This window comes from Lissotriton vulgaris, chromosome 7 (genome assembly GCF_964263255.1).
Source record: "Lissotriton vulgaris chromosome 7, aLisVul1.2, whole genome shotgun sequence".
NCBI lineage: Eukaryota > Metazoa > Chordata > Amphibia > Caudata > Salamandridae > Lissotriton > Lissotriton vulgaris.
In genome coordinates, this window is record NC_141695.1 from 615,626,359 (window position 1) to 615,646,153 (window position 19,795).

Here is a 19,795-nt window from a genome sequence, read left to right on the forward strand (position 1 = left end):
GACCAAACTCATTACACCAGCGGTTAAAATTTATGAGGCCAAGGCCAATGCTGCTACCCTGTATGGAGCGGACATATGGGGCTACAAAGATCTGTCAGCATTAACCACAGCACAGAATAGGTTCTTGCGGAACCTGGTGGGGCTTCCACAATCCTCACCTATAAAACCATTGCTTTTAAATCTAGGCTGTAGACCTCTGAACGAGATGGCGCAGTATCGTCTTGTAGCTCTCTGGCGTCGCCTTTGGACGACCCCAGAGCTTAGCCTTTTTGCTCATGAATTGGGTGAGGTCAAATTGTTGTGGGGCGCTCATAAAATCCAATGGCTCCGGGAAGTTAAAGAAATCTTGTATTCAATGGGCCTCCCCGAATTATGGTTACATCCAGAATGCTCTGGGTTCCCGTCCAAACAAGAATTTAAAGATCAGTTCTGGGCTGCAAAGAAATTTGCTCTGGTCTCTCAGTCGTCAGAAAATAGCTTAACGGGAATTTTTTTAATACATAAGGTAACACCGTCCCTTGAGCCTTATTGGGACTTGATCTGCAAAACCCTCGACCGCAAGCTGTATCACCAGTTTCGGGTGGGTACTTTGCCGACCAACTCCTTCACTGAGAAGTGGGCGAAGAAGACAAGTAATAATAAAGGTATTTTTTGTCCTGACCAAGTCGAAAGTATTGGTCATCTGTTCTTTGCATGCCCAGCATATCGATTGCCTCGACTGAAATGGTTGAAACCTATTTGTAAAACCTTGAATTGTGGGGGAAACCGTTAAGCCCTGTTGAAATTACGCGATTTACGTGTTGAAATCTGTGATCTGTGTAGCCAAATTTTTGGGGTGGGCGTGGCTGATCCGTGCAAAGAAATTGAAAACTCCTTTTTAATCACTTTGGAATGATTGTATATTGATTGTGTCACACTCCTTTTATATTGGGTACTTATTATAAAATGGTTTTATTGCTATATCATGTATGCTGTCTTTTATGAATTTTATTCGAAATAAAGACAAAATGAACTGAACTGCTCCTCAAAGTCACAAGAGTGTTCTTGTTACCTAATGAGGTGGAGGTTCAATCAGATCAACTATATCAATCCCAGTATGCTGAAAGGATTCCCCTGCCACAGGTATAGGCACTAAAAGTGACTTACCGCAGGCCCAGCAGGTCTGGTAAAACCTCTTCACATCCTGACCAGTTGAACAAATGTGCTACCCAGTCTTTCTTCTTTTTGATGCCCAGGTGACCTGCTAAGGGTACTTCATGGGCTAACTGCAGTAGGAAATTCCCATGCACCTAAGGAACCACCAACCTTTTGTCGGGCCCTTGCTCAGTGCCAGCAGGATCACTCTTTAGGAATCCATCTTTCCAAGCCACCCTTAGGCTTTCTAACTACTCCAGTGTAGGCCTGTTCCCGGGAAACCTTCCACAAGAACAGAAAACATATCCTGGGCCTTGCAATCCTCCTGAGACGCTCCTGGTAGATGTTCTCATTCCAGTACCATATCTGTCTCTGGATTCTCACCCTCCTGTACAACCAGAACAGAAGGCCCAATCACAGGTGCTTGCTCAGAGGCAGCCATTGGTTCTGGCCTACTCCTTTGTGATTTCTCGTTCTCTGCTGCCCACTTTACTAAGACCCTGGTTTATAGTCTTTGCATGATGAGCACAGCTGATGAAATCCAAGAAATAGAAGCATCAGGCCGTGGTACTAGCCTAGGTGCATAAATATAACCAGTAGGGGGAGAGAGAGGGCAAGTGGATTCAGTCTCCCTTGGCAATATGATTAAACAAAGTGGAATCCACTCAGAAAGTGGTAGTGGTCCCTAGAGTGATGGGGAGCACACAGTGTTGTTTAAATGCCCCTCACACACCAACAGGCCCCTTGGTGTCATGCTTCATCATCGGGGCCTTCGCATCCCTCTACGGGATGCGGCGTGCTACGACTGACTGCTACGTAGGAGCACTTAGTAGTGAGCTATGTGAGGGTGTGAGTGGGGTGAGGTGAAAAAATTAGTTAAAAAATACCTGGCACGTAGGAAAAAATTAATGTATTATGTCCCCGGCTGGTATTATTAAAAAGGTGCAGAGTGAGGTTGATAGTATGCGTACTAGGGTATATCAACCACTTCAAAGTGTCAACATGTTTCGGAGCGCAGAGACTCCTTCTTCAGGACAAGGATATGCACGTTATCCTCCCCTTACTCACATGAAATGTTAAAGTGTTACATACAAAAATAAATGTGTAATATACCTAACAATGTTTATGTATAGGATCGTTCAGTTGCGCCCAATTGGCGTTGATAAGAACCTGTGGAAAAAAAGACATAATAAACATACTAGTCGGATGTCCAGGAACTTAGGGAAGAAAAATGCTTTCCTAATCAATAAGGGTAAAAGGCAGGACCCAAAATTGGATTCTGTAACCCTGTAAAAAAAAGACATTTAAAAGGACATATAGACAAAAAACACAGACGTACATCTAAATTGTTGTCTCCCTGGTATGGATGAAGAGAGGGAGAGAGTGATCAAATGAAGGCTTACTTATTGTTTAAAGTCTGATAACCTCATGAGCCTATGCGTGGTATTGGGGGGGATCCTTCCTCACTGCTCAGTAAAGCAACCTAAAGGATAATCAAGGGTAGGTTTTAGGTTGTTTAAAGGAGAGATAAGCTGAAAGTACAAAGCTCATCCTAACTCGTGTGACCCCACTCACGGTTACTGCATGGTTTAATCGCCTGCCTTCCCCCTCAACGCTGCTCCGGTGAAGTGAGCGGTTGGGTTAGCGATTTTCTATTTATACTCTTGGCTCGGTGATTAATGGGGGAAGATTGGTTAATGAGCCTCGGAAGTATGCCCAAATTCGGCAATAGTCAGCCCACCGGATCCGGTGTTGCGCAATCAGCAGAGTGCAGTGCTGCAAGGTTCTGCACCTGCGTGAGGAGGTAGCGTAGGTAGATCTGCGCATGCGCGAGCTGAAATTGACACGCGCATGCGCTGTTGGTTAGACGCTAGGCTTACGCGCATGGGCAGTGCTGACTGTAACCAACTCTGGTTTTTTAAAGATAGTAAAAAAAAATTAATAATCGGCCACTAATTAATGCGAGTGTGAGGGAGTGGGGAATAGCGCATAAGATGAATACCGCGCTACCAATACCAGGAGAGTTTTATAACTCATAGAATATGACAAAGGATCCCATCAACGTTTAGGGAGAGGTAAACAGTATGGTTCTACATAGGCTCAATTGGGTTTGCTGAGTTTATAAACCACACCCTCAACACAAATCATAAAATGTTCAGCGTGGTTGGCTCTAAACATAAGGGGATGTTGGCAGAGTTTCTGGTTAACAGAAAAGGGTACGGGATCCCTGCAAAGTAAACAGTTAGGTTCTGCCAAGTCTCATTGGGTGTGACCAGGTCATACATCGCACCCAGTATATATATCTCTCATGACGTGGTATTTTGATGTTCAGCGTAGTTGGCTCCATGGAATCGAGTCATTGAGCCCAGAGGTGTCGGTCCCGAGGCGGAACACCCACCGTTGCTCTTTTTCCAATAGCCCTGTCTCTGAGGGTAGCTGCTCGATCACTGTCCACTGTAACTCATTAACACAATGTTGGTATTCTAGGAAGTGGGCTGACATTTTCGTGGTTGACTTCTTGCATCTGATATTGCTTTTATGCTCGTTAATCCTTATCTTTACTTGTCTCATTGTCATTCCCACGTACTCCTTTTTACAGGGACATGTGATCAGGTACACTACATTCTTGCTGTTGCAGTTGGTGAATGTACGTTGTTCCCAGCTAGTACCATTAGTGAAGGTAAGAGTGTGGCTTTTCTTGGTGAGGTGACAGCTGTTAGAATTGCCACACGGGTGGTGGCCTTTTACCCCTTGTAATCTTGTCTGTTCCACTCTGTGTGGTGGAGGTCTGGTATGGACGAGCATGTCTTTTAGATTCCTACCACGTCTGTGGGCAAACAGTGGTTTTTCCAGGGACAGTGTGCCACTTGTGAGTATGCGCCAATGTTTGTTGACCAGTTTAGAAACTTGGTTGGTTACTGGGCTATACGTGGTGACACACACTGTTCTACTCACTTGGTCATCTTTCTTGGGGTTGTCTTCCAAGAGGGCTTCACGATTGTTGTTCCTGGCTCTCTTCATAGCTTTGTGGATCACAGGGTTTGGGTATTTTCTTTGTCTCAGTTTTGTGCAGAGATCCTTGGCCTGACTTTTGTATTTTGCCAGGTCACTGCAGTTCCGGCGGAGGAACTGCCCGTACGGTAGACTCTCCCTCAGGTGACGTGGATGGAAACTGTCAAACCTGAGGAGGCAGTTCCTGGCCGTGGGTTTAAAATGGGTCTCGGTTTTCAGGAAGCCTGCTTCATGATAGATATTGAGATCTAAAAAGACCTTAGTGCTGTTTGACATTTGGTGAGTGAATTTAAGGAAAGTGTCCTGGTTATTAAGCCATTGCATGAATTCAGTGATTGAATTTTCATCCCCCTCCCAGATCACCAGAATGTCATCAATATATCTTCGCCATGTGTTGATCCTCCCCCTGAAAGGATTACTGGGGTGAAGGATCTTGGAGGATTCTAGGTGATGGACGTAAAGTCCCGCCAGACTAGGGGCAAATGTGCTCCCCATGCTGGTTCCATGGCTTTGCCAGAACAGGGTACCTTCGTATTCAAAAAAGTTTTTTGTGAGAGCTAGCGAGATACATTCCATCACTACACCACTGGGGGTTTGGTATTTCCAATGGGTAGAGTGGAGTACTTCCTCGATGATCAGAAGTGTCATCATGTGGGAGGCTTGTGTAGAGGCTCTCCACATCAAGGCTCAGAAGCATTTGTGAGTTAGGATCGAATGGATGGTTATGTAATAGTTGCAGCACCGCTTTTGTATCTCTCAGATACGTGTTGGTAGCTTGCACCAGAGGTCTCAGAAAGGCATCTGCAAATTTGGATAGAGGTTCAAGAATGGACGAGATGCCGGACACAATCGGGCGTCCCGGTGGATTCTCAAGGTTCTTATGCACTTTGGGTATCGTGTAGAAATAGGGGGTGCGAGGATTTTTCTGAACCAGGAATTCTGATTCTTTTTTGGTGAGCCAGTCATGTGCAAGGGCTTCCTCAATCATCCCCTCTATTCGTACTCTCAGGGATTCAGTGAGGTCTTCAACCAAGACCTGATAATTCCTATTGTCCGAGAGGAGTCTCCTGCACTCTCTATCATAGGCAGTGGTAGTTTGAATAACCACTGCTCCACCTTTGTCAGCAGGTTTGATGGTCAAGTTTTTGTTAAGTCTTAGTTCCTTTAAACAATAAGTAAGCCTTCATTTGATCACTCTCTCCCTCTCTTCATCCATACCAGGGAGACAACAATTTAGATGTATGTCTGTGTTTTTTGTCTATATGTCCTTTTAAATGTCTTTTTTTACAGGGTTACAGAATCCTATTCTGGGTCCTGCCTTTTACCCTTATTGATTAGGAAAGCATTTTTCTTCCCTAAGTTCCTGGACATCCGACTAGTATGTTTATTATGTCTTTTTTTCCACAGGTTCTTATCAACGCCAATTGGGCGCAACTGAACTATCCTATACATAAACATTGTTAGGTATATTACACATTTATTTTTGTATGTAACACTTCAACATTTCATGTGAGTAAGGGGAGGATAACGTGCATATCCTTGTCCTGAAGAAGGAGTCTCTGCGCTCCGAAACATGTTGACACTTTGAAGGGGTTGATATACCCTAGTACGTATACTATCAACCTCACTCTGCACCTTTTTAATAATACCAGCCGGGGACATAATAAATTAATTTTTTCCTACGTGCCAGGTATTTTTTTTTTTTTTCACAACCAATTTTATTGAGCAAAAGAGTATCAAGAATGTGGTATCTTCATACACCAAGATCCCCACAACAGTATCAATGTAATGGTGACATACATAGTAGTCCATGAAGCAAATGTCAATAAAGCCCAGCTTTAAAAATGCCCTAACAACCCATCCCAACCCCAACTACACCCCCACCCGTACCCAACACCCCCCCCCCCCCCCGCCACACATGTACAGAAGCAACACAAAGACGATACACATAGAAGAAGCAGGCATAATGCAACCAGGGTTTTGCCATTCGGGCCAGAAGAGTCACTGCGATCAAATGTCCTCCTCCTGCTCCGCCGGGGGTTCCAAGGACAGGCCACGGTAGTCGGCCCACCGCTTCCAGATCTTGAAGTGTTTGCGTGGGCAGCCCCGCGCCTCAAAGACCGGTTTTTCAAGACCCATAAAGTAGTCCAGCCTTCCACGCAGACAGGGGGGGGGCCCTCACAGATTTCCAGGCCCGAGCCAAGTCACGCTTAGCAACCACCAGGCCCAGGAGCAACAGATGACGCTTATATATGTTGCCCCCAACCCCTTCCATAATGTGCAGCAGGCCTAGCCGGTGGGTTCGAGGAAGATCCCAGCCCAGGACCTCAGCCAGGCAACTCCATACGCCCCTCCAGAATCCAGCCAGGCGACCACACGACCACACGACCACACCGTATGCAGCAGGGAGCCAGGCACTTCCCCACAGCGCAGGCACTCCGATGACGCAATCAAACCAGCCTTCCACAGACGTTCACGTGTATAATAGGCACGATGCAGGTATTTGAATTGTATCAGGCGGAGCCGAACCGCAATAGCGGTGCCGCGCGGGGACTCCAGCGCCTCCCTCCAATCGTCCTCATCCAAGGCGCCCACGTCGACCTCCCACGCCTCCCGAAGGGAGCTGAGAGTGGATGAGCAGTGAGTAACAAGTGACTGATAGATCCTAGAGACCTTCTTGTCTCCCAAGTCTCCCATAAACACTTTCGCCTCAATCGGACTGAACTCCGGCAGGGAGTCGAGGCCGGCAATGCTCGGGGCGAGGGCATGCCTCAGCTGTAGGTAACGGAAGGACTGAGGCATCTGGAACTCCACACGGAGTTCCTCAAAGGACTTGAGGGTGGCGCCCGACACGACCTGGCCCAGTTGTGTAATTCCAATAGCCTCCCAACTCTCGAACACGGCCAGGGCCGCCAGTTCCGGGAGCAAACCGTTGTGCCACAGCGGCGTTTCAGCCGTTAATTTGCCCCACCAACCCATGCGGCGCAGAGACTGCCGCCACACTGCAAAGACCACTTTAGTTACCGACGGCAACCCACGGCGTATACGGGCCGAATAAAGAACGGTGTGGAGCGTACGATCTCCCATGAGATGTCTCTCCAGGGCATAGGCCGGGTCACTCCTATCCCCGTACCACCAGTCATTGAGGACAAGTAGATGTGACGCCTGGTAGTAGGAGAGGAGGTCGGACGTGGCCAAACCACCACAGTATGTGGATAGAAAGCACGTCCTCCGGGCCACCCTGGCTGCACCGCCATCCCACAGGAAGCGGCTCAGCACAGAGTTCACCTGGCGGAACCACTCCATGCCAATAGGGTGCGGAAAGTGTTGGAGTTGGTACAACAGCCTCGGCAGCGCCACCATCTTAAAGATGGCCGACCTCCCAAAGATTGTAAGGGGCATCCTGGACCATGTTTTGACATCAGCCTGGACCCGTTCCCACACCGGCAAGACACTGCGTGTCCAGGCCACGGCTCGCGAAGTCGAGAGGAAGACACCCAGATATTTCAGGCCGTCCGTCGCCACGCGCAGGTCGGCGGCCCAAGGGTCGGCAACCACTCCGCCATGTAAAATCCACAGGGTCGATTTAGACAGATTAAGGTGGAGCCCTGAGACTTCGCCAAACCCCCGCATGATCTCCAAAACTCGAGGGCCCGAGCGCCGCAGGTCGGTAAGGAACAGGAGGACGTCGTCTGCGTAAAGTGCAATCCTATCTGTCAGGGTATCGTTCCAGACAAAGCCACGTAGATGGGCATCCATTCGTATCCGCGACGCCAGGGGCTCCATGGCCAGGGCAAACAGATAGGGGGACAGTGGGCAACCCTGCCGAGTACCACATCCGATTTGGAAGCGCCCTGAGACCGCACCGGCTACACGGACCGACGCCGTAACATTGGTGTATAGGAGACGGATATAGGACAGGAAGACAGGCCCCAGATTGAGGCGGGCCAACAAGGTGAACAAGTACGTCCAACTCACTGAATCAAAGGCCCGGTCCATGTCCGCAAGGAGGAGTGCGGCCTGTTCATCCCTAGCACCCATGGCATCGATCGCTGCCTGCGCCCGCCGGATATTATGCCGGGTGGCCCTGTGCGGCATGAACCCGGCCTGGTCAGGGTGGACCAGGTCGGCGATGTGGGGCAGAAGGCGGTTCGCCAGGGCTTTCGCCAAAATCTTGGCCTCGATGTTGAGGAGGGAGATCGGCCTGTAAGAGTCGTGCCGGTCCGGCGCCCTGCCTGGCTTCAAAAAGACCACAATCTCAGCATGGCGCCAGTCAGGTGGCAGCTCGCCTCTAGTCCGCGCTGCCTCCAGGGCGTTGCGAAAGTGGGGTCCCAGCTGGACATGGAACTTTTTATAAAATTCGGCAGGATAACCGCTCGGGCCGGGCGCCTTCCCAGTATTCAATTGGCCAAGGGCCTCCCCAAGTTCCTCGGACGTAAGCGGGGCCTCCAAGGCCATTCTAGTCTCCTCCGGGACTGCCTGCGGGAGTAGGTCGTCCAAGTAGGAGGCAATCTCGCCCTCCACCAAGGGGTCACGAGGAGCGTATTGTGCCTCGTAGTAGCGGGCAAAGCTAGCCGCCAACCGACCCGGGTCGGTCATAACCGAGCCGTCCTCCGCCGTAAGGCCGGGTAGCTCAAGGGGCTGGAAAGTCGCCTGGCAAAGCCTATGTAACATGGTGCAGGACTTATCGCCCCACTGATACACCCTGCTGCGCGTGGCGAGCCACGCCTGTCGGGCCTCCTCGTACAGGACCGAGGAATATGTCTGCTGGGCCTGCAGAAGCTGTCGCACGACGCCCTCGTCACCCCCGAGTCGACCACGCTGCTCCAGCTCCTCCACGCGGGCCGCGGCAGTCACAATGGCCTCCCGACGCTCCCGCCGAGCGGCCGCACACCAAGCTATATCAATGCCCCGGATCGTAGGCTTCAGCGCCTCCCACACAACAATGGCATCGACACCCCCCACCAAGTTCTCACGCCAGAAGTGATCGATTTCTTCGCGTAAATGCGCCACGTACTCCGGCCGCTGCAGCTGCCAGGCGGACATACGCCAGCGAAAGGGTTGCCGTTTAGAGGGGAGGGTCACGGTGGCTAGGACAGGGGAATGATCCGACAGGCCCCTAGGGAGTATCATGGCGTCCCTGACGCGGCTCAGACAGGCACCCGGTACAAACAGATAGTCGAGTCTCGAGAAGGACCCATGCACCGCCGATACATATGTGAAGGCCTGCACTGCGGGATGAAAATGCCGCCACACATCAATCCAGCCCAGACTACGCACAGTCGCACACAATCGGGTGGGGGCAGCCGCGGGGGGGGGGGGTCAGACACTACATGCGCTCGCCTCAGGCGGTCCAGGCCCACATCCATGACCTCATTCCAATCACCCCCCACCACGGTCAGGGCCTCGGGGATTTCGTCCCACAACGCAAACAGCCGCTCAGACAATGCCCATTGCAGGGGGGGAGGGGCGTAAACACTACCAAAGACCACCGGCTCGGAACCCAGTAGGCCTTTAACAAAGACAAACCTGCCCTGAGGATCAATCCATTGCTTCTCATGGACATAGGCCACTCTACGATGTATCAATATGGCCACCCCCCGTGATCCCCTCGTAAAGCCTGCATGATAGACCTGTTGATAACCGAACCTCTGAAGGCTAAGGGCCTTGGAGCCCAGCATGTGAGTTTCCTGGAGCAGGAGTACATCCACTATCTCCCTCTTCCCCCACCGCAGCACAGCCCCACGCTTGATCTTATCCAGGATACCCCGCACATTCCATGTCACCACCCGCAGGGTCTTTGAAGGAGACATAAGCGCAGTATCAGCCATTGTCAATATACAGTCCAGAATCTGGCCCTCCCTCCCACCCTGGTGCAACCCGCAAATCGACAAGAATCAAAGCCTCAGACATGTGTGGACCCACCCCCCCAGCCCGCAAACTCAGCGCCCCCTTCCCAATCCAGAACCCCCCCAACAAGTGCAACACCAAAACTCCCCCCCACGCCCCACACCCACCACCCCAATACCTCAGAAAACATTGAAGTATCTGTCGCGGCATGGAGAGACCCGGGTCCAAAACAGAGGACCCAGGGCCCGCCATACCAATGGATCCCCACAACCCCACAATGACACACACACACCACCCCCCCAACAACACTCACATCCGTGAGGGTCTGAGGCCCACAAATGGTACCCTCCGAGCCCCACTGCGTCCCCATGGCAATAACTGAAGTCTTCACATGGGAACCGACTGGCACATCAAGGACAGAATGAAACAGTCTCACCAGCCAAAGCAGAGCAGTCCAGTATGCAGCATACAAAGTGCGTGTAGGCCCAGCAGTGTTCAGCTGCCCGCATCGGAGTGTTCCGAGTCCCTGGCACCACCCGATTGCGATGCACAGGCGGAAGCCGATCTTTTCTTGGAGCGAGACCTCCGATGGCGGCCCTTCCTGTTCGGGCGATCCGTCCGCTCCGGCGACGATCCCTGAGACCTGCCCGGGTCCAGCCCCGGCTGGGCATGGGGCCGGAATCGCACCGCCTCATCGGTCCAGCGGAACACCTCCTCCGGCGAATCGAAGAAATGGGTCCGAGACTGGTATATTACTCGCAGGCGAGCCGGATACAGGAGCGAGTATTGGAGCTTGAGGCCCCTAAGCTTAGCCTTAGCGTCCATGAAGGATTGCCTCTGTTGCTGCACCATCTTCGTGTAGTCCGGGAAAATCATGATAGTATGATTCTCGAAGGCGAGTGAGCCCTTGTTCCTCGCCTCCCGCAGGATAACATCCCGGTCATGATAGTTCAGCAGGCGAGCGATAACTGGCCGTGGGCACTCACCCTCCGGCGGACGCTGGGTCAGAGCCCTGTGGGCCCTCTCAATCACGAAGCACGTAGACAGTGCCCCCTCGGGGAGCCAGGTCTCCAGCCACCCGGTTAGGAACCGCTCCATGTTGTCCTTCTCGCACCGCTCTGGAAAGCCAATGAAGCGGAGGTTGTTGCGCCGCGCGCGCCCTTCCGCATCTTCCACGCGGGCCGCCAGTGTCTTTTGGACGCTCTCCACCTCCGCCAGTCGCTTCTTTAGGCCACTAATGTCCGCCTCAGTCTCCGTGATACGGGTTTCAGCCCCAGTGATCCGCTCCACCGCGTTGCGGAGGTCTTGGCGCAGGAGCGTGACATCCGCCCCAACTGCTCCAATCTTGGCATCGAGCATGTCTCGGGATTGGGTGATGGCCGCCAGTATAGCTGCATTGTCCGGCCCGGGGCCACCGCCGCCACCGGCCGCCCCGGCGCCACCACTCGGCCCGGTGAATTTATCGATGGGGCCATGTTTAGGCGGGCCACCTCCTCTGTCTCTGGTCATGGCAAGCGCTGGGCAGGGCGGACACCACCCTCGAACCTTCGGGCACTGTCACAAGTCCTGAGCGGGACGGCCCAGATGAGGCCCCAGAGAGGGATGCGGGCCGGCCGCCGTGATCGGGTGTCGCGAAAATCGAGGTCCCGGCGTCACCCCGGCAGGACAGGCCGCACCCGCACTCGTCCCCACAAGCAGCCGTCCAAGGTACAACAGGAAGAATCTGTGGGTCCGTGGTCTGTGGGCAGCCGTATCCAGCGGGCCGGGCCAGGAGAGGCAGATCGGATGCCACTGCCGTCCACCTGTCCGTCACCGGCCACTTCGGGGCACAAGGAACCCCGTCTCCAGACTGTCGCGGGGCCACGCCTCACTGCCACCGCTCGTTGGTCATTCAGGGGGTGAGCCGATGGGTAGGAGCTGATGGCACCGTCCCGACCTCCAGGCGATCGCGGCCGAAGAAATGAGCCAAGGGCGGCGTAGCGGATGCCACCCGCACCCGCCAGGTCGCAACTGCCACCAGGCGTCGCGAAACTCGAGGACCCCGGTCTCCGGCCGGCCACCAGGCCGCACTCCGCCGCCGCCTCCCTCCGATCACAGGAAGGGAAGAATTGCAGGATCAACACACCAAAGCAGACAGGAGACTTCACTAGATCGAAAGCAATCACTGGGCACCAACAGTGGGCTCGGGGGTCAGGATAAATGATCGAATTAAGTCCGGGCCGGCGGGAGCTCTACAAGGCTGCGACTGCCATCTTCGCCCGCCAAGCCACGCCCCCCCGTGTCAGGTATTTTTTAACTTATTTTTTCACCTCACCTCACTCACACTCTCACATAGCTCACTACTAAGTGCTCCTACGTAGCCGTCAGTCGTAGCACGCCGCATCCCGTAGAGGGATGCGAAGGCCCCGATGATGAAGCATGACACCAAGGGGCCTGTTGGTGTGTGAGGGGCATTTAAACAACACTGTGTGCTCCCCATCACTCTAGGGACCACTACCACTTTCTCATTAGCCTAGGTGCAACATGATTGTTTTAGAGAAAGCACTCCGCTTCTCTTGAACCCCCGTGTTGACCAAGCCCTTCTTACTATTCCACTCTGTCAAGAGGGTACTCCATGTCATCGCTGCTAGCGGTCAGACAATAGCCCCAGGAACCAGGGATGACCTTCTCAGGTTTGAGATATTTCAGCTTAACCATAGTCCTGTGGGGACCAGTAACTCTCATGTAAGGAACCTTCCTCCCAGTGACACCTGCCACACTCCTCTACCTTGTAGAGTTTGGATGAATGTGCTAAAAAGGCCCCTGGGTCTATTGCTCTGACATCCCTAGTGACTAAACGTAACTTATTTGAGCCTCTTTGTCTGCCCCCACTGAGGCACATTCTGTCTCTGCATCATTCTCGGGGTACTACTTCTCTCTGTGTCCCTCTTGGAGACACCTAAAGGCAAAAAAGAACCCAAGTAAGTGAGACTGCAGACTTTACCAAGAGGGAACTAGTATACAGGTCTTCCTATAAGTACAGATACCCCATCACTACTGATTAATGCTGCACCACCGTCAGTCTACCACAGCCTAGGTAGATAGGATAGTAGCCACTCTCTGTAAAAGAGGGGTGCACTATGCAAGCCCCGCCAAGCCTCAGTCTATGTAAACGGGGAGACCCTCACTGGACAAGCATATGTGTCCTGTTCCCTGAAACAGAGATTATGAAAAGCTACAGCAACTTTCCAGGGGATCAAAGTAGGACAAGGAAGCAAGCTTTCCAGAACGATACCGAACACGTCCTGTCCCAACATTTAGTTGAAAGGTCATCTTGTCTCGGTCAGATCTTTACATGCTATGTGCCCTACCTCAATCTATGTGGCACATACCTTAACTACGACACAGCTGCTGTTGTGGCCTGTCCAGCACATGCTGATGCTTGTTTGGTTGAATACAGTTAGAGCTAGTGTTGGTGCTCTAGTGTTAATTCTGGTTTGCCTTTAATTTTCTGAGATGTTTTAACGATACATTAGTGTCTAACTATGCATCAGATAAACATTTAGTCAAAACAATTCGAAATCTTAAAGTGGGTACAACTCCGGTAAGACACATACATTTTAAATTGAAAGTCAGACGAAATGTGCAGTTGTTAAAGACACTGGAGGCCTGGTATTCTGCTACATTTATCTTTTTCTTGATTCTACTTGCAGGCTGAGACTAAGCAATCAGGACAGAATGTCTTTCGCAGAGGGCTCCTGAACCGCCTTCAGCAGGAGTACAAGGACCGTGAGGAGCTGCGCTCCCGATCTGTGCAAGAGTGGATCTGTTATGTGTCTTTCATCTGCAACATTTTTGATTACTTAAGGGTGAATATTCAACTTTCCTCAGTAATCCTTTCCTTTGGTGACCACAGGGGGCATCAGATTTTACAATCTGAGCTTTAGCTACATAGGTGAAATTCAGTAGTTTATGTACACCAATATAGACACAGACAGGTGTTACACTGAAATTTTTTCGGGAGACACATTTTCATATATCAGGTCTACATGAGAATACGTATTGCAATTGGGTACAGACGTGTGATTGGAAAATCCTGGGTTTGTATTCAAGGTCTTTAAACGCATGCGCGCTAGCGGGTTTTCCCGCTGCGCGCAGAAAAATTTAAAAACTCGCGTTGCGTGACAAAGCCAGCTCGTCATGCGCGCAGCGCAGGTAATGCCCATGACGAGCTGGCTTTGTCACCAGCATCGAAGGGGCTAAGTGCAGGAAACTTTCACAAGAAGGAAAATGTTAACACATGCTTTTTCTAATCATTTGCAGGTTAATAATATGCCAATGCTGGCGCTGGTGAACCCAGTGTATGACTGCCTCTTCCGACTGGCTCAGCCTGACAGCTTGCAGAAAGAGGAGGAAGTGAGTTTAAACACTGGGGGGTGGGCGAGTTTAAACTGTTCCATAGCTGTTGGTATTTTTATGATCTCAAAGTACAGTCTTCATAAAATAAGTGGTAATCCATGCGCAACAAGATTTTTTTCCTTTCTCAACTTGATCACCACACAGCATTTTCACTACCTTATCATTTAACTCATTACCTAAAGCCACATATCCGGGATGCTAGCCATCTTGATCAGAAATCCCCCAACAATTAACATGATTCTCAAGTACCGGTTTCTCTACAACTCCCATGTGTTATATGTTGAGTAGTCCAGTACAGTTACATGCTGGTTCATGAGTTCACATTCAGCTGAAATAAGAATAATACGTAATTTAGATTCCATTTGCCACCAGTAACCAGCCTAGAAATCCTGCACAAGGCAAACCTAAGGACCAGTTATGGGCAACAGTATTTTACCATATTTATGCCTCTAATTATATTGTTGCATTACCTCAACAAGTGCAGGAATTCATAATCTCCTTAAATCCTGACAGACCTATGCTGGCACTTTGCATGACAATACCTCTGAATGGTTTCTTTTGCCCCATCCACCCTTTGGAGTTTACCGCCACTGAAGCTTCTTTCTTTTATCTTCAGGTGGACTGTCTGGTGTTACAGTTGCACCGCGTCGGTGACCAGCTTGAGAAGATGAACTACCAGCGCATGGATGAATTGTTCAGTCTCCTGCGAGATGGCTTTCTGCTGCAGGAGGGGCTTAGTTCTCTAGCGCAGCTCCTTCTGCTGGAGATCATAGAGTTCAGAGCAGCAGGCTGGAAGATGACGGATGCTGCCCACAAATATTACTACAGTGAGGTGACGGAATGACAGCTACGCCTATTGACACTTAACTGTGGAAGCCACAAAACTATTCAGGCATATTGAATTTTTTAAATATTTTTAAAGAAATTTTTGTAGTGTTTGTACAGAGGATTCTTACATTTCCCCATGAAAATAGTCATGCTCTCCAGTAGAATGTTTTTATAAGATGCTGACATTTGAATGAATTGTTGCAATATCTTTTTAATAAGGACCAATGGTGAACAGTGTGCAGTATTTTAATTTTTTAAATAAAAAGCGTTGCTACAGTTTGATGCTTTTCTTTCCCACCCGAAGTACAGACAACTCCATTTGATTCAAATGCATGTTTGTGGCAATATTTTTGGTATTAGTTGACTGGAGACACTTAAGAGGGGTAGGTGTCCGGCAAGCAAAACATCTGTCCAGTGTTAGTTTTCCTGAACTACCAAATGAGCAGGTGCTTCAAATAACAAAACTCCATTACAGGGTAACGCGTGTTCTTGCTTCACTGTTGCTTTGACCACTGGTAGGAATGATTTTTGCCCCCTATTCTCAAAAATGTAATACTAATTTAGTAATTACCCACTCTATGATGAATATTATCTGTATATCTGATGATGGAACGTCTAAGTTCTGTTTGGAATTATTAATAGTTGTAAGATAAAGCTCTCCGGTAAATGAATTGTCTTTTTGGGCTAAACAGTTTTGGTTTGATAACGGTAAATAGTTCTCATGCAGCTTCAACCCCAGCATGCCTCGTACAACCTCGTCTGACTTGCCCTAGCAGCCTTCTATCATCAACATTTGTGTCCAGTGATCACTGTAAGGTCAGAGTTACCAGCAAGAACATATGATGGTCTATTCAGCTCAGTTTATCCCATACCACCGGTGGTTGTGCTTGAAGTCCAGGTCAGTCCTTCAACAGTTAATGGGAGTAGGAGTTGCTAATCTTCAATTAAGTGACCCCTCTAGGTTTCTGCAGATATTTTCCAGATGTGCTCCTACCACTGGTAGCAGTAGAAAGCAGAGATTTGCTCCCTACCACCAGCGATAGTGTGCAAAGGCCCTGTTTGCCTCAGCCATTTTGTGAAGCTCATGCTTCTTCTTGATCACACTACCCTGTTCAAAGAATGCATCGAGTAACTCCTGGGAAAGCTTCTGGTGCATAAATACACGGCGTGGCTTGTTCTCACGGCATTCTGTGATCAGCCACTTCATGGCCAAGTAACGACGGCGGCTGTCCTGTAGGGGTATTGGGACCTGTAAGAGAAACAACAAAAATGTTCACACAAATACTTAAAGCAATACACAATGTAATTTCTAACTGGGAAAGATTTGCAGAACAATGTATGAGTTATAAAACGTTATAACCTACATTCATGTTCTGTGAGTGAAGGGCAACATTGCTGGGATTGAGAATCCCACTTTACTCGCAAGGGAATCATGCCAGTTGGGGTACGCAAGCTCACTTCCTTATCAATACATGTGTGGGAAGCATAAACTAGAAGAGCGGCCTTGCATACGGACAATGACCAGGCCATGTTGTTGGGTAGCAAAGCTGACTCTTCTACTGACAATGATGTGGAGCACACTTCCAGCGTAGTTGGTTCACTGGGGGCAAAATACAGAGACTCTCCTACTGAAAGGAAGGCACATACTGCTTTAATATAGGGATATTCTGATATACTGTAGGAGAATACATCTGAATAGCCGGGGTAAATAAGTTCTCCTAATGAGGCAGCAGCATGCTGCTGGAGTACAAAGGCCTCTTTCCTGAAGGTCTGGCCTTCACAGTGGCTGTCTTTTCCGATGGAGAAAGGCTTCTCTGAGGAGGGGCAGACCCACACTGCTGGGGAACATCTGCTCTCCCCTATTAATGAGACGCAGGCTGGGAGCACAGACAACTTTGATTCTACTGAAGGGAAGAAGCCTCTTCCCTTATTAGGGTGGATTTGCATTGCTCTCAAGTAAAAGCTCTATCCCATAAAGGGTGGCATACGCTGGATTTCAGAGGCCATCTCTCTAGTTGTAGAACTTTTTTTAAAACTATATTTTTAATGATTTTGGACTTATGACAACATTTTCAAGATTGCTTACACCAAGAATTATAATAAGTGAAGGTATGGTTGACCAAGCGAGCTAAATACAACACATTGATTCACTTCAAAATCTTCAATCGATTCAGCTATATCTGTTCCAGGTCAGAATTGAGCGGCAATGGCGGCCGGTAGGGGGATGGGGGGGTTGAGTGCACTTTGTCACATCTCCCAGCTCTATTTCGTAATATTCCATCCATGGGCCCTGTATTTTACGGAATTCCCTCGGGCACCCTGTATGTAACCTTTTCCCCTGCTATATGAAGATCTACCCCTTTATTCTTTAACGGTCGGCAGCTCCGGTGCCCCCACCTTTCTAGCCACCTCCCTTTTAGCAACCATAAGGCCCAAGTCGGCAAAGAAGAGTTTGGCCATTGGAAGGTACATTTCAGTCTGCACACCCAAGAAGACTTATATGGGATCTGCTGGTATGGTGTCCTTTAGTATCGTTGTTGTGGGACATTTCTTTGCTGTAGGTTCATGTCAGCCTTAAAACAAGCTTTATTCCTCACTGCTGGAAAGCAGATTGTCCAACTCCGACAAACAAAATTCTACACTCCCCAGCTTGGATTCTTGTATTCAGCTACATTAGTTGTGACAGGTTTGCGTTGAAGATGGGGGTAGGGACCACCAGAGAAAGACTATAAGTAAAACAGTTCCAGATGTACATTTTGGGATATATTGTAGAAGGCGCTAAAGCAGGCTAGAGTTTTCCAGAACACCGTGCAAGGCCGGCTCTAGGGATGTGCGATCGGTGGCACCACACTTGGGGTTGACTTGGGGTGCCCTGTTTGCAAATAAATGATGGCGTGAAAACCACCAGCTACCTGCGTCCTTTGCCTCCAGCAGTTTTCAGACATCAATAAAACTGTCAAGATAACTCCGGGGATTGATGTTCTTCCTGGAGAGAGACAGAGTTTTGTCTAGTGAAAGTTTGAGTCCTTGTAAGGTAGCTCAGAGGGTTAATAATCCTGCTGCTAAAAACGTGTGCCATGCAGATAAAGTGCATATAATGTGAATAGCTCAATGGGTTACTGCTTTTGTCAGAGAGATCTTTCTGTTACTTGCCGTTTAGAATTTAAAATCATAACATAGAACAATGAGCTACTAACTGTCATCAAAGAGTTGCAAGCAACTGCAAGGTGTATATTAGACCTACATGTTTTTTTGACCGGTCTTTCCTTAACCTAATCTTGCAAAGAGGGTAGAACAAATCATTATTATCATTATTTAAGAGATCCTCTAACAATTAGTGTTATGTTTTAAATTCTCATTTGTGCTTTTCCAGACCAAGGACTCAAACTATACTGCCTACCAGTATGGATGACATGTGACTCCTACAGCTTGTAATCCTATTTTCTTATGTAACATTTCCTATACACTACTTTACATGTGTAAATGATGTAAATTGCTCTGACACCTCACACTGGTATGAGTGGCGGTATAAAACTAAATGAATCTGAGAGACTGGTTATGGAGACTTGAGGGCCACTGTTAAATGGTGGTAGTGAGGGAATCTGGCAGCGGTGGTCATTGGGGGGGCGCCAACAAACATTGTCGCACAGGGCGCCACCAGTGCTAAAGCTGGCCCTGAGAACACCGTGGGTGTAGAACCTGGCTAGTAGGGTTCTATGACTAACTGTAAAATTGATGGCGAGATGTAGAAGGATTAGCATCAGAGTCTCATTAATGTCTGAAGAGTTTATACCTAATCTGAGCCGCGTGAATTGATAGGAGTGGCTTGCAGGAAACTCCAGCTGCCAGACCCTCCAAAAAAGTAAAATAAATAAACTATAATAAATGAATGTGTAATAAAAAAAAAGGTGCCAAAAAAGCCTTCAGTTACCATGGTCTATCACAATGAATATACAGTGGACTTTTCAATGTGTTAGTCTCAGCTTTTAAGTTTTTAGTAAGATCATCAAGAATAGTTTTTCACCCCTCCAACCCCGAGAAAAAAACCAACACCCAGAAGAGGCTCGCAGAAAGCTAAATAAATGGTAAATTATATGTGCCTAATGTCAGTGTTGAGTTCCAGGTGGAAGCCATTAGGTGCTAATCGGTGGCCAGTGAGGAAACCATTCCATTGAAATGGGTTAAGGATCCAACTGGTCTCTTCTTGAAACTGGGTCAGATGATGTAGTAAATCAGCAGCCAAGATGACATCCGTCAGAGGTATCAAACCTTAGGGAGTCGATACACTGTAAAGTAAATGGCCTCCAGTCAAGATATTCTGGCAGCAAAGGCGCCCAATAAGGCCGGGTCATCCGCCAGGGTTCCCCAGTCCCAATTGGGAACTAGACTAGGTTTGGAGTCAAACATGGGTGCGAAAACATGCCTGAAACTACATAGCAGCTAAGCGAATGGTCCTAACTGTTCTCGAATCAACAATTGCCTACAACCAATGGGAGACCAGAAACAGTGGGTCCCTCTTAGGCTGTATGAGGGGACATGTACATTGATACTTGTATAGCGCACCACTCACCCG

At 49.2% G+C, this 19,795-nt stretch overlaps 2 protein-coding genes across 3 annotated transcripts in view; one reads left to right on the plus strand and one right to left on the minus strand.

Moving 5' to 3' along the window:
* Positions 1-15,498, plus strand: part of MIF4GD (MIF4G domain containing) — a 28,455-nt gene extending 12,957 nt beyond the window's left edge. For both annotated transcript variants that reach the window (XM_086930772.1, XM_086930773.1), the window contains exons 4-6: positions 13,689-13,844; positions 14,299-14,391; positions 15,011-15,498. In XM_086930772.1, coding sequence (XP_086786898.1) covers positions 13,689-13,844; positions 14,299-14,391; positions 15,011-15,238 — 477 coding nt within the window. In that variant the 3' untranslated portion in view covers positions 15,239-15,498. The remainder of the gene's footprint in view (positions 1-13,688; positions 13,845-14,298; positions 14,392-15,010) is intronic.
* MRPS7 (mitochondrial ribosomal protein S7) overlaps positions 15,453-19,795 on the minus strand; it is a 132,005-nt gene continuing 127,662 nt past the window's right edge. The window contains exon 5 of the mRNA XM_086930771.1: positions 15,453-16,471. Within this exon, the coding sequence (XP_086786897.1) occupies positions 16,250-16,471 (222 nt within the window). The 3' untranslated portion in view covers positions 15,453-16,249. The remainder of the gene's footprint in view (positions 16,472-19,795) is intronic.